The 12,500-nt window shown below is 48.6% G+C and overlaps 1 protein-coding gene across 1 annotated transcript in view; it reads left to right on the top strand.

The window, feature by feature from the left end:
- The window catches only part of LOC115559910 (uncharacterized), a 6,672-nt gene extending 1,268 nt beyond the window's left edge, over positions 1–5,404 (top strand). Inside the window, exon 2 of the mRNA XM_030379100.1 lies at positions 1–5,404. This exon is cut by the window's left edge and continues 228 nt beyond it. Coding sequence (XP_030234960.1) covers positions 1–4,151 — 4,151 coding nt within the window. The 3' untranslated portion in view covers positions 4,152–5,404.
- Positions 5,405–12,500: the final 7,096 nt, after the last annotated feature.

The following is a 12,500-nucleotide window of genomic DNA, read 5'->3' as shown; positions in this document are numbered from 1 at the left end:
GTGCCAGCCATCCCCTCACAACACCCATCGGTACCGGCTTCAGCTGTAAGAACACAGGCAGAACTCCCAACAAAACAGGAATTGGTGTTGGCGGGCAGCCGGTCGGTCGTAGCCCCGTGTGCGGACCGAGCAGCAGAATCCGACCTGTGTCTTTCTCATTGCCCAAAAAGAGTTGTCTCCTTCTCCACCAATCAGCCGCCGTCTTCATACAGGCAGGGCGGGACTCCGGCTTAGCGGCCAAACAGGCGAGTGCGATGGCGATGCTGACGGAAAAAAACAGCCAGCCAGGGATCAGAGTCACTGACCAAACCTGCCCTTCCCCAGTCACCCCAGTGCTTTCAACCATGATAGGGGCCGGCCCCACTGGAGACAATGGTGGGTTTGGAACTCAGGCCAGTGTGGCCAACGGTACTGGACCCCAGCACTCAGTCTCCAGCGAAACTGGGATGGGAGCCAGCAACCCAGCAGACAGTAGGCGGAGAGGCCTGCCTGATGCCCACAGGGGTGAGGCAGAGACCCAGGTTGCTTTGTGTGGGGACAACAGGAGGGTGGACAGTGGAGTGTCTCTTCCTATTGACAGTGGGAAATTAGCCCTGCTTCCCTTAGATAAAGATCACGGGGTGGCGGCCGCCCAGGGCAGCGTCATGCAGACTGGCGTCCTGGGTTATCTAAATGAGGTAATTAGTGACCAGATCACCCCTGGCAACAAGGCTGGTAGAGGCAGCAGCTGTTTGGAAGGCTGCGAGACAGAGATTCCTCATGAGACCGGTCCTGATTCACCACCAACCAGCACGACGACCCCACCGCTCTCCTTGTTCCCAAATAAACCAGTAGACCCATTGGTTGCAATTCAAAGTCAGCCCCAAAAATCGAATCCTTCTGTCCCTAGTCAGCTGACAGACTCAAACTCCTCCGTGCCAAAGTGTGCCAAAGAGTCCCCCGTTCTGAACCCCTGTCGCCCCAAAGAGCCTTTCTGTCAGGTGCAGAGCCGAGACGGAACCACGGTGCTCCTCTGGCCCACGGAGATGATCAGCTTCACCAAGACCACGCCCTCCATCTCCTTCAGCGTCAACCCCCTGCTGTACGACTTCAGGGGCCAAGCCAGGGCTAGGGAGGCCAGCGATAAGGGGAGCGCCCCACTGGGGGCAGAGGCAGGAGGAACCAGGGGTAGAAAGAGGTCGATCCTGGATCTCAAAACATCCAAACGTCAAGAGAGACAGAAGGAGTTGGAGGAAGGTGGGGATCAGGGGAGAGAAGAAAGGCACCGGGTGGGAGGCGCCGTGGAGGCAAAGGAGGCTGGGAGTGGGCCTGTTGAGATTACATCCGACGGTAGCCATAGCGATGCGCTTCCGGAATGTCACGGCGAGGGAGTTCTGAAACCTTCAACCTCAAACTGCTCTAAAGAGACGAGCGTTGCTCACATCCTCGGCTCGCGCCTTCAAAGCACAATGAGGAGCAGGAGGAAGAGGAGGAGGCGGGGAGGGGTGAGGAGGGGTTTGAGGCGGAGAGGGAAGAGGAATAGAGGGAAGGAGAAAGGCAAAAAGGACCCCGAGAGGGCAAGAAGTGTTCCTGCCAAGCAGTCGTTTGAAGGAGAACAAGGGGGGACGAGGAAACAGGTGGAGGGCACAGAAACAGAAAGAGAGAGGGGAGAAAAGGTGCCATTAAGTAATCTTCTGGCGGGTCACGGCGTCGGCATGAATGAAACAAAGAGGAGGGGGGGGGCCGAGAGAGGGGGTGCAGGGAACCTGACAGAAAGCACGAGGCCAGGCAGAAATGATGAGACTGAGCCAGAGCTATTAAGTAATCTTCCCGTGAACGGGTGTAATCGCTGTAACCAGCTGTGTCTGCAGGTGAAAAGAGAGGCCAGCTTGCCTCCCGCCCAGCGATCAGGCTCCGCGTGGGACGGGGGGCTCAGAATATCCCCCTTCGGGAGCACGCCGTGCGGCCCTGCGATTAGCCCCATCCCAGGCCCCGTCGGGGGGCCGTCTTGCTGGCCCCACACCCAAGCCGGTCCCGGGCTCGGCGGTGGGGCCTCGGTGGAGAAGACACACGGAGATGCAGGAGGGAGATTGCAGAGAGACGGGGGGACGGGTCAGGAGCAAGGGAACACGGGGGCCGCGTGGGAGATTACAGCAGAGCGTTGTGTTCGGGAGGCGAGGGAAATGGTGTGCAGCCGAGCGATTAGCCGTCTGTCTTCCCCCTGCGGGGAAACAGCAGCCAACCCAGAGATTAATACCAGCCCCGCGCCGCACACCGCCGCGGCGTGTGATCCAGAGATAAGCCGCGTCCCAGGCCGTCGGCCGCCGCCGTTCAGTCAGCGGCCGTCCTGCTCTTTGGAACAGATCCAAACGGAGGGAATCAGTAGATCTGAGCCGCCGTCCCTTCATAGCCCTCCTGCTGTGGCCAGGGAACAGGAAGTGACAGCGGAACATAAAATCTGTGGTGTAAACAGGAAGAGAGTATCGGAGAACGTTCCGTCATCGGAGGACGCCACGGAGAAGAGGAGGAAAATGTGGAGGAGTGATGATGCAGTCGCTTGGCCCGTACAGGAAATCCACCAGAGAGGACAGAGCGCTTCACCCTCTGATCTCCGCGCTGAAGACTCCCATTCGTCCCGCGACCCCTCGGATGATGCATGTGAAAGGAACACCAAAGCCACAGACAGAACGAACGGCGTCGCCGGCAACACCAGCACATTTGCGTTCCCCAGCCACACCACTGAGCCTTGTCGTGTTGTCGTAGCTGCCGAGATTCGTCATGCTAACGTAAACCATAAACCCACTGACAGCCGGGGCTCTAATGAGAGGGCTAGCGAGAGTGATATCTCCGAGAAGCCCGATCACTGTCACACGGACCTGACCAATAAGGATCCGCTCTGTGGTGACACAGGTAGCAGGAGTGACATTAGTGATACTAAGAGCCTCATTACCGCCCATGATGCTCATGATGTGAATCCTGGCATTGGATCGCGTCACCCGTCCTCCGAGACAGCAGAGCGTGAACAGGACCGTGTTAGGAACCAGGTCGTCTCCGCTGGCCGGTGTTCTAATGACAAGATGGGAAATGCAACCGCCGGAGACTGCAGCGATATCGACGTCTGCACTGCTGAGAGCCACAGTTTGAGAACAATGGACAAATATTCTGATTGTCCATGTAAAACCAGTGAGAAATGTGTTGCGTGTGAGATAGGTAACAAGGGAAGCACAATCCAGGTCCAAAACCATCATGAGATTAAATCAGATCACGTTCAACCTAAGTGTAGCCTGTCCAAACCCCAGCGTGGGTACAGGAGAGTCAGCACTGAGGGGAGGAAATGTGACGGGTCAGGGAACGTTGGAGATGATATCAGCAGTTTTTGGGGCTACAGTCTCACTCACTCAAACCAGTTTGATCAGGTTATTGGCGTACAGGACTGTCCGCTGTCCACTGAGGACAACGAAGGCGTCATCTCGAGGCCTTCCCCTGGTATGACCTCCATGCTGGGCTGCCCTCTGGAGCCACAGCAAGGGTGTAGGCCGGCAAAAGGAGGAGCAGCAGAGGGGAAAAGGACACACGAGACGGAGGGCTGGGGGGCAAACGTCAGAGAGGAGGAAATCCTGAAGGAGAGGGAGAGAAGGCAGGAGGAGCGAGCCAATGAGCAGGGGAGGAGGCAGGAGTGGGAGGCGGAGAACCAGTGGATACTGACGTTTGACCGCCTCCACCCGACCAAGAGGCCGGGCGTCCTGCGCGCCGCCGTGCCCATGCCGTGCGTCCACCTCCACCCGCCGCTGCTCCTGGCCCCGCCCCTCCCCTCCTCCTCCTCCCCCTCCTTCTCCTTCCATCGCACCGTCATCCGGCACCACCTGGCCCTGCCCCCCCCACCGCCCCCGCCGCAGCACCACCTCCCACTCAGCCCTTACCCCCACCTGCTGCCCTCCTACCCGCCCCACCACCACCACCACCACCACCTCCCTCCCATGTCCCTCTCCCCTCAGCCTCCCCTGCCCACCTTCTACCCCTCCCCGCTCCACCACCACCACCACCACCACCACCTCCTGGAGCACCCTGGGGCGTTCCCCATAGCAACGACGTTCCACCCCATGCCGGGCCATCACTCACCGCTCTTCTCTCAGACTCATGGCACTGTCATGCCCATGCAGGTGCTTTTCTGATGCATCAACTGGCATATATGTGTCTGTATGTATATATACAAAGATGTATATCGATATATATGTAGATACAAAGATGTCTATCTATAAATATACATGAATATATAATGAAATTCAAGCCAGCCCACGACTCTAGCGCAGTGTGGGGCAGGATTTTAAGTGTCATCATAATCTGCAGTCCAAGAGCGAGATGAGAACTAAGGGAGAAGAGACTCCAAATAAGTAAGAAGAGCAAAAATAGAAAATCTGCACCCTGGTTGTCTTGACGTCAGCCAATCCACGCCCCCCTCCCCCACGCACTCACTTCAGCCACTCTATTGGAACAAAAAAGTGACATGTAATTATCTTCATCAGTAGAGACTCTGCTCAAAATGAGCCTCAGGTGCGAGCGGAGCCCGATCTGGGTCGGGATGCACAGCTGGGCTTGTTTCAATTGGCAGGAAATCAGTTGCCGTTGCCCCTGTTTTGCATTGTAAACAAACCATTTATTTTGCAAGGCACGTCTGCGTTTTTACGGTTATCTGTCTAGGATACGAAAGAATTAAAGAGGGGACTCAAAGTAGGAATTACACGTGTGATATACAAAGTAGGATAAGTGGTGCATATTTCTCCCTGTTTTTTGCAAGCATACACCGTTGCAAACAAGCTTCTTAACTTGAAGTGCATATTATAATAATATTCTATATCTCTGAAACCGTAAATAGAAATGAAGAGACAAGAGATGTCTTGAATCAGTGCCAGTGACCGTTACTAAGTAACTGCTGATTCTTAACCGAGGAGATGGGATTCATTTGGCTCATCTCACCATAGTGATATCATGGAAGACACTGTTCTATATTTACATTCTGCGTACTCTGCTTAAAGAAAACACTGGAACTTTACCATAAGGGCAGAATCTATCTGTGTCTCTGGCACAGCTCCAACACGTCCACTACTGAATCATTACGTTTATTAAGAAGATATTTATTTACAACATGCTTTTCTTTACCTCGCCCCGCCCCAGTCAGGGCTACTACTGTAGTAGTACCATGTATGTATAATGTCTGTTTAGCATTAAACAGACCTTTCATGATTTGAAAAACCTGTAGAGAACATGCTGTAAAATACAAATGTAGAAACTGTACTTTGATGTATTTTTGTAGAAAAATCCTCTGTAAACGTAAATGGTCTGCAGTTTTTGTATCATGTACTCTGAAGCTATTTTAGCATAGGCGATGATAGCTGTATGAAAAATTAAAGAGATCTTAAAAATCAAAGCTTGTTTTTGCTGTGAGACATGAACTGTGTCAGGGTTCAAATTAAGACACAATTGTGGATTAATCTTTTCATTGATTAGTTGTGCCTGTAGAAATATAGCGAACCTCCACAAGTTAGCCTGAAGTTTATTTGTGATTAATGATATCGGACATTATTATTAACATTAGGCAGCAGGGTTTTTAACTAAATAAATTAAATAGTGGTTACACATTAAAATAAGGGTACATTAATGAATGAACATAGTTGATGCAGTAATAAGCATCGAACATCGAGCTCCCAGCCGATGTTAGGATCCCAGAGTCGCTCTCTTTCTTCTGACAAATCGACTTTTTGTAAGTCACTTTGGATAAAATCGTCTGCTAAATGCCCTAAATGTAAAAGTAACACAAAAATATAATGAATAGTTAACGAATACTTTACTAATAGTCTTCATGTTTACTAATGCTGTTAAGTAAGGATAATGGTGTTCAAGTAGGCTATTCATTTATACATCATTATTTGACAGGGTTATGGTGTGTTTGTGGGCCCTGATTCAGTGCTTTAGTATAATCATGCGTTATCCCACTGCTCCAGGGACAGCTCCAGGGTAAGACTGCTTTGGGAATGTGTGTGCGTGTGTGTGTGTGTGTGTGTGTGTGTGTGTGTGTGTGTGTGTGTGTGTGTGTGTGTGTGTGTGTGTGTGTGTGTTTCCAGAAAGCCTATAGACAGACAGCTGGGACCATCATGGTCAGTGATTTAAAAATAGCGTTAAAGCTCAACATGTCATACACCTGGGGCAGTGTGTGTAAGTGTGTAAGTGTTTGTGTGTGTGTGTGTGCACGGCACGCCTGTATGTGTGCATGTGCGTGTGTTGGGGGAATATTAGACATCGCTAAATGTAACAGGTCAAGCAGAGTTACCGTACTAACTAAATTGTTGCAAATCATTTCCATTGTAGCTATTAACAACAAATAAGTCTAAGTAGCAAGGTAAACAACATGAAGCCATACAATGCGGTGCTTTGACTCTAAGTGCCCTCGGGCACAATGCATGGAGGCACTGCAGTGTGAACTGTGTGTACTCTCCTGGTTGCAGCCCCTGGCCAAACAAGGGGGCGTCGTATGTTGAGCCCCTTTCCCTCACGATGAGGGCCTCAGCCTGGGCAGGAACAGTAGTGATGCATAATGATGGCATAACCAGGAATCACTTTTAGTCGCTAGTCAGTCACAACGTCGTTTTGACGGTAGTATTGTATCTCCTGCCTGGAATCGAACAGGCTGGGGAGGAGGTAACTGGATCTAGTGTTATGTAGGTTGAGTTCAACTGGTTGAGGTTCGGTTGTTCCAGTCTGAGTTCCAGTTGTGGCAGAGACACATACACTTATCACCTAATCTTTCCATCAGTGAACTGCCAACGCTACTCTCTTCTGGACTTTGATTTAAAAGTGAAAAAGTTACTAAAAGGAAAAGATTCTCCTCAGATCTTTGTGTTGATGTTTATTGGTTACACATCTGATCTAAAAGGACCTTCTTCCAGTGACTCCAGTAGAGCAGTTACCCAACACATGAATAAAACTGCTTGGAAAAGCGCTCGAACATTGAAGACTGTTAATTAAAAGTGATTATATCCTACCTAGTGGGTCCGAGGGCTGCAACGCGTTCTCTTCAAAGTATCTTCAATTATTTTTGTGATAAAGTGTGTGCACGCGTGTGTGTGTGTGTGTGTGTGTGTGTATGTGTGTGTGTGTGTGTGTGTGTGTGTGTGTGTGTGTGTGTGTGTGTGTGCGTGTGTGTGTGTGTGTGTGCGTGTGTGTGTGCGTGCGTGTGCGTGTGTGTGTGTGTGTGTGTGTGTGTGTGTGTGTGTGTGTGTGTGCGTGTGTGTGTGTGTGTCTGTGCCTCGGTCACCTTGAATCTTAGTATAAAACAGTTGAGAAAGACTAAAGGGCAATGTTAGTGTTTTGTTGTCTTTGCTTGTGTGTTTTCATTTCTGACCTTATTAAAGGCTGCTCCTAGAAGGACTCAATTCATCCCACTTTAGTCAAATCAATTCATAGCTGTCTTCTAAATAAAAGTTGCAAGTTATGAAAAAAGAACTCTATTCTAACTCTACTCAAACTCTAAACTATATGCCTGCGATAGATTATTGATTTTTAATAACTTATATTTTATTAAATTATAGATTATATAAATTATCATGTTATCAACTACCATACGATAACTATTACTATCTATCGCTTTATATCTTTCTGGATTCAAACGTTTATAAAGTGCAGGACGAGATGTGGGCGTCCATGTTGACATTGATAAGACGCGCCAAAGTCAGAAAGAACATAGGTAAAACATCACGTTTGAGTTGTGGCTCAGTATTTTCAATGGGATGTGAAAACTATTATCGTAAATCAATTGATTACGACAAAAGCTACAAATGCAAGAATTTGTTTCTTGGCATCACTGTTTAAATAGCTGTGGCACCTGAAAAATAGATAAAAATGACCACAGGGTTCTGATGCCTCTAATGTTCTGGAGCCTTATTAATACAATTATCAAAGTATCCAAAAGTAAATACTTGTATATTTGAATACAATGTTTTTGCCATGCCATGTGTTATAAAGGGTTGTTGATTTAAAGATCTTTCTAGTGACTCCCTCTCTTTATGTGCTCAGACTGAGCAGCATGTCTATGGCTCTTATTCGTAAGCAGTGAAGACAGACTTCGCAGGCTCAGGAGGCAATCTAGTGCTTGTCTTTATGGATAGCCGTATGGAAAGCTGGCGTTTATGATCTCGGAGAACTCACATCTGCTGCTGGCTGTCAGTTCGCTCCCTAGTTGCGTGTTGGGGGCTTAGTGTGTTTCCATTTCCAAATAGTCAAGGAGCCATATCACCACGAGTTATCATCTCTACAAAGAAGACATTTTGGAAAACAAATCAGAACACGGTTCAAGCACAAAGAAACGGTTACTTATAACTAGTAAAGAATTACATTACAGCTGAGGAAATATGTTAACATATTGTTTTATATTTTGATATAAAACAAGGGGGGGGTGGGGTTAGAGGGGCCCATTCACTGAACCTTTCAGGGGCCAGTCATTCAGCTGTGTGAGCCTGCAAAGTACCTAAAGTAATAAATCTAGTGCCTACTCAAGGAACCATTGTGTGCAATACAACCTAGATGATTTTTTACGCTGCAGAATGTGCAGATGAAGCCTCTTTAGCTGTAGGATTCTGATATATTGTTACCCAGGCCTATAGTAATGTGAGTGTATTTGTGCATAAATTAAATATTTGATTGGAAATATTGTAAGAGTAGTATTATTAACAATTCACAATGATTGGCATTTGAAAGATGAGGTTCAAGAAATGTCTATATTATCAACAGAGATGAAGTAAAAACACGTTTGGAAAGCAAGTAGAATTGATAGGGCCTGTTTGTTGAGGTTTGATGTCAATAAGTCCTAATCCAATTTCATATAGTTTTGCTGTGTGAAGGCTGCAGGGGGGCTAACTCAAACATGTGTAGCACTTCAGTGGATTTAATTTGATCGAATGCGGAACCAAACCAAAGTCCTAGTACATTCCCATGAACTGTGCCTTAACATATCTCGCACACTTAACTCCTGCTCGGACAAGCAGCCCGCTTTTGGCTAAACAACTGCACTCATTCACCACCACAATCGGAACCGCAACCAAGCCTTGGCCTCTCCGTCCCCGACCAGTACCAACGTACTCGCAGCCGCTGCGTCCCACGCAGACCGGGCCATAGGAGGGGCAGCCCAGGCAGGTAAAAGTTAAGTACATCACATGATTATAAGAGGCTCACCCCCCGATAAAGCGGTGTGAAGTTCAGGTGCGTTGAAGGATTCTGCTATGCTGAGCCGACTCGGGGAGCGAGCCTGGCCGGGCCCCGAGGGGACGCACCAATTGCTTAATCGTTTTGTTCTGCTTCTTAATGCTTCTCTGGCTGCTGCCAGAGGCAAAGCACACAAACACGCAGCGCAGGCAGGAAGTGGGAAGAGCTCTTCCTCAGAGGCATCATGTTTTATAATACAGTAAAAAAAAGAGTGACACATAATAAATAACGCGGCCCATATTTATGGGCTGCGCAACCACTTCCAATTCAGAAAGTCTGCAAATGATAGCTCTCATATAATTTGTATTTCATAAACGTTATTTTAAAAGAGTCATGCTTTCAATAATAGCGCCGTTTTCAACGTGATTCACTCTTCTTCTTTTTCTTCCTTCCTTCCTTCCCTCCTTCCTTCGATTCTTTCTCCTTCAGCGTTTAGGGCCATGGCCTCATTCCTCCGTAATGTATCAGTTAAACAGCAAAACGTGTTTGAAGACTACAACCCATTTTGCAGACATGTTTTAGTTTGAATTGTAAAGCATGTTATTTTGTCGATTGCCCCCCGGCTCTCAGGAGCCTCATTCTCTCCCGCTCTCTGCTGGGTTGGAGACGCTGACACACAGCATCAGCCTCCTCTTTTGAGCTGGAGATAGCCGTCTTCGACCGGTTAGTGTTATTGGTTTATTTTGTTGTGTGTTGACACAGGTGTCCAAGGTGATACATCAAAGGTGTCGTCAGCTTGGATGTTTTTTATCATCTGCAAGCTTAAATAACCTAATAGCAGGAGCCTGGGATACACAATCATTTAAACACAAACGGGGGGAGGGTGGGGATATGGTAGCCTTGGAGGAGGGATGGAAAAAAGAGGCTATCCGGAACAGTAGAAGCAAAGTGTTTGATTTTTCCATCCCCCCCCCCCCCCACACACACACACACACTCCCCCCACACCATCTATTTCTCTTTTCAAATACGATTTCTAAAATCCTGTTTCACACACCCGCGTTGATATTCACATCCAGGGACTTGAAAGGGGCTTCCAGGGGAATGATTGATTTGAAAACTAAGCCTCATGGCTCCATATAAAGGAGGGAAAGTGAATGCTGGGGGATTGCGGCATGGATTGCCCAATAACGCATCGCTTTGCACCAGGAAGGTTGAATGGTACGGTGGTTTTCCGGCATGTGACGCGTGCTTTGCAGGGAGACACATAGGGTGGCAGCAGGCGATGGCTGCTCCGGGAGTGTCCTTGGAACGGGCCGATGCATCAATGAACGGGGCGTCATGCTCTGTGCGGAGCAGTTGATTGATTCTATTCAGCCGGGTTGGAATTGAGACAATGCTCACCCCGATGCAGCCATCCCATCCTGAAACCTTCTGCCACGTCACATAAAGAGCGATCGTATAAAGGTGCAGTTTAAAGTTGAGGCAGTGATATGGTCAGAGTGTGAGTGTGAGTGTGTCTGTGTGTGTGTGTGTGTGTGTGATTGTGTGATTATGCGAGTGTCTGTGGGTGATTGTGTTGTTGTGTGAGTGTGTATGGGATTGTGTATACCAGTATGTGAGTGAGTGAATGTGTATTTGATTCTGTATATGTGAGTGTGTGTGCGCTTGAGTGTTTGGGTGGGTGTGTGCATGTGGGTGTTTGTGAGTGTGTGTGTGTGTGTGTGTGTGTGTGTGTGTGTGTGTGTGTGTGTGTGTGTGTGTGTGTGTGTGTGTGTGTGTGTGTGTGTGTGTGTGTGTTTGTGTGTGTGAGTGTGTGTGTGTGTGTGTGTGTGTTGATATAAAGACAATGGGAAGAACAAATGGATGGAGACACAGAGGGAAACAGACTGACTGAACTGACTGTTTTGGTACAGATATTTTCATCATCAATGATGTACACATCTGGTGTTGCAATCAGACGAGGACAGCATTGGAACACGGCCCGCTGTGAGGCTCTGCTCATACACCTCCGCCCTGTTGTGTACTGGAGCAAATTGTCTTGCACTATTTCCTTCACATTCTATTTCTTCTTCAATTGCAACATAAGGTCTGTTGTAGAGAAGACAAGTGTCCTGACTCCCACACTTATCTGAAGAGATAGGGCTCCTGCAGGCGAAGGGCCGGTAGATAGTTCTGTGATGGAGAAAATAGCCTGCAACTCCGACAAAAACACCAATTTTGAGGTGAAGGTGCTCTAATGTCCAGCATCGCTGGCTTTTTGTTCCCATTAAGTGCTTCACTTTTGCTCTATCTTTCTGTGGGGCTCCAAATAAACACACAATCTTTAATTTTATTTGTATTCTTATCTGTGTTATTTTTTTTGCGTGGTTCACTGTGTGTGTGTTTGACTGTGTGCCTGCCTGTGCGTGCGTGCGTGTTTGCGTGGGGTGTGCGTCTTCAGACGCTATTAGCACAGGAGGTAACACAGGCTTGCCTTCCCACCGGCGGAGCCTTCCGGCTGGTTCCTCCTTGTGCTGAGGGCTCCCGGAGCAGCCGACCCACCCCTCGCCTCGCATGGTTGGCCTCCGGCGGCGTGTGGGACAGTGTGTGATGAGGGGTGAGTGCACAGAGGATCGGGAGGCTTCACCTGTAAGACACATTGAGTGGAATTAGTGACCTGAAACACCGCCCCAGATTCAGCTACTTTTGCAAGTGTTATTTTTTCTAAGCAACTGCTTTCTTTTCGATCCGTACGGCTAAGATCTTATTTAAGTGGTTGTGTAGCAGTGAAGAAATGCCCACGCTACAAAACTCGAACGGTAGTGACAAACGGAACCGTACAAATTATGCTTAGTTAATGTGATGGTCGTCCTCGCTGGTGACCTTCTCCACATAACACCTGCGTTCTTGCGAAGAGCGGTGCGTTCTTTATTTTTTTATATATTTTTTGTTGTTTTGATATCCTTTATTCATCCCTTTGTTAGGGGGAAATTCTTCTCTGCTATTGACCCATCCGGGTAGCCGGTGAACACATACACACACAGAGGTCCACACACACATGGGGGCACACACATGGGGGCACACCGGCACTACCGGAGCAGTGGGCTGCCGTGGTGCAGCGCCCGGGGAGCAGGTGCCTTGCTCAAGGGCACCTCATACGTGGAGGCTCGGGATTCAAACTGGCCACCCTCCGTTTACCAGTCCAACTCCCAGTATGCCACGGATCCCCCACTCTTCGGTGGCTCGCTAGCATGAAGGAGCATTCATTTCATGATCATTACTTTAACAGTTCAGTGGGCTTTTCTGAACATATGATCAACACACACACAGGCAGAGAGCTCTGTACTGA

This window comes from Gadus morhua, chromosome 15 (assembly GCF_902167405.1).
Source record: "Gadus morhua chromosome 15, gadMor3.0, whole genome shotgun sequence".
In the NCBI taxonomy this organism is placed as follows: domain Eukaryota; kingdom Metazoa; phylum Chordata; class Actinopteri; order Gadiformes; family Gadidae; genus Gadus; species Gadus morhua.
Note: the sequence above shows the minus strand (reverse complement) of the source record. Positions and strands in the feature narration are given on the sequence as shown.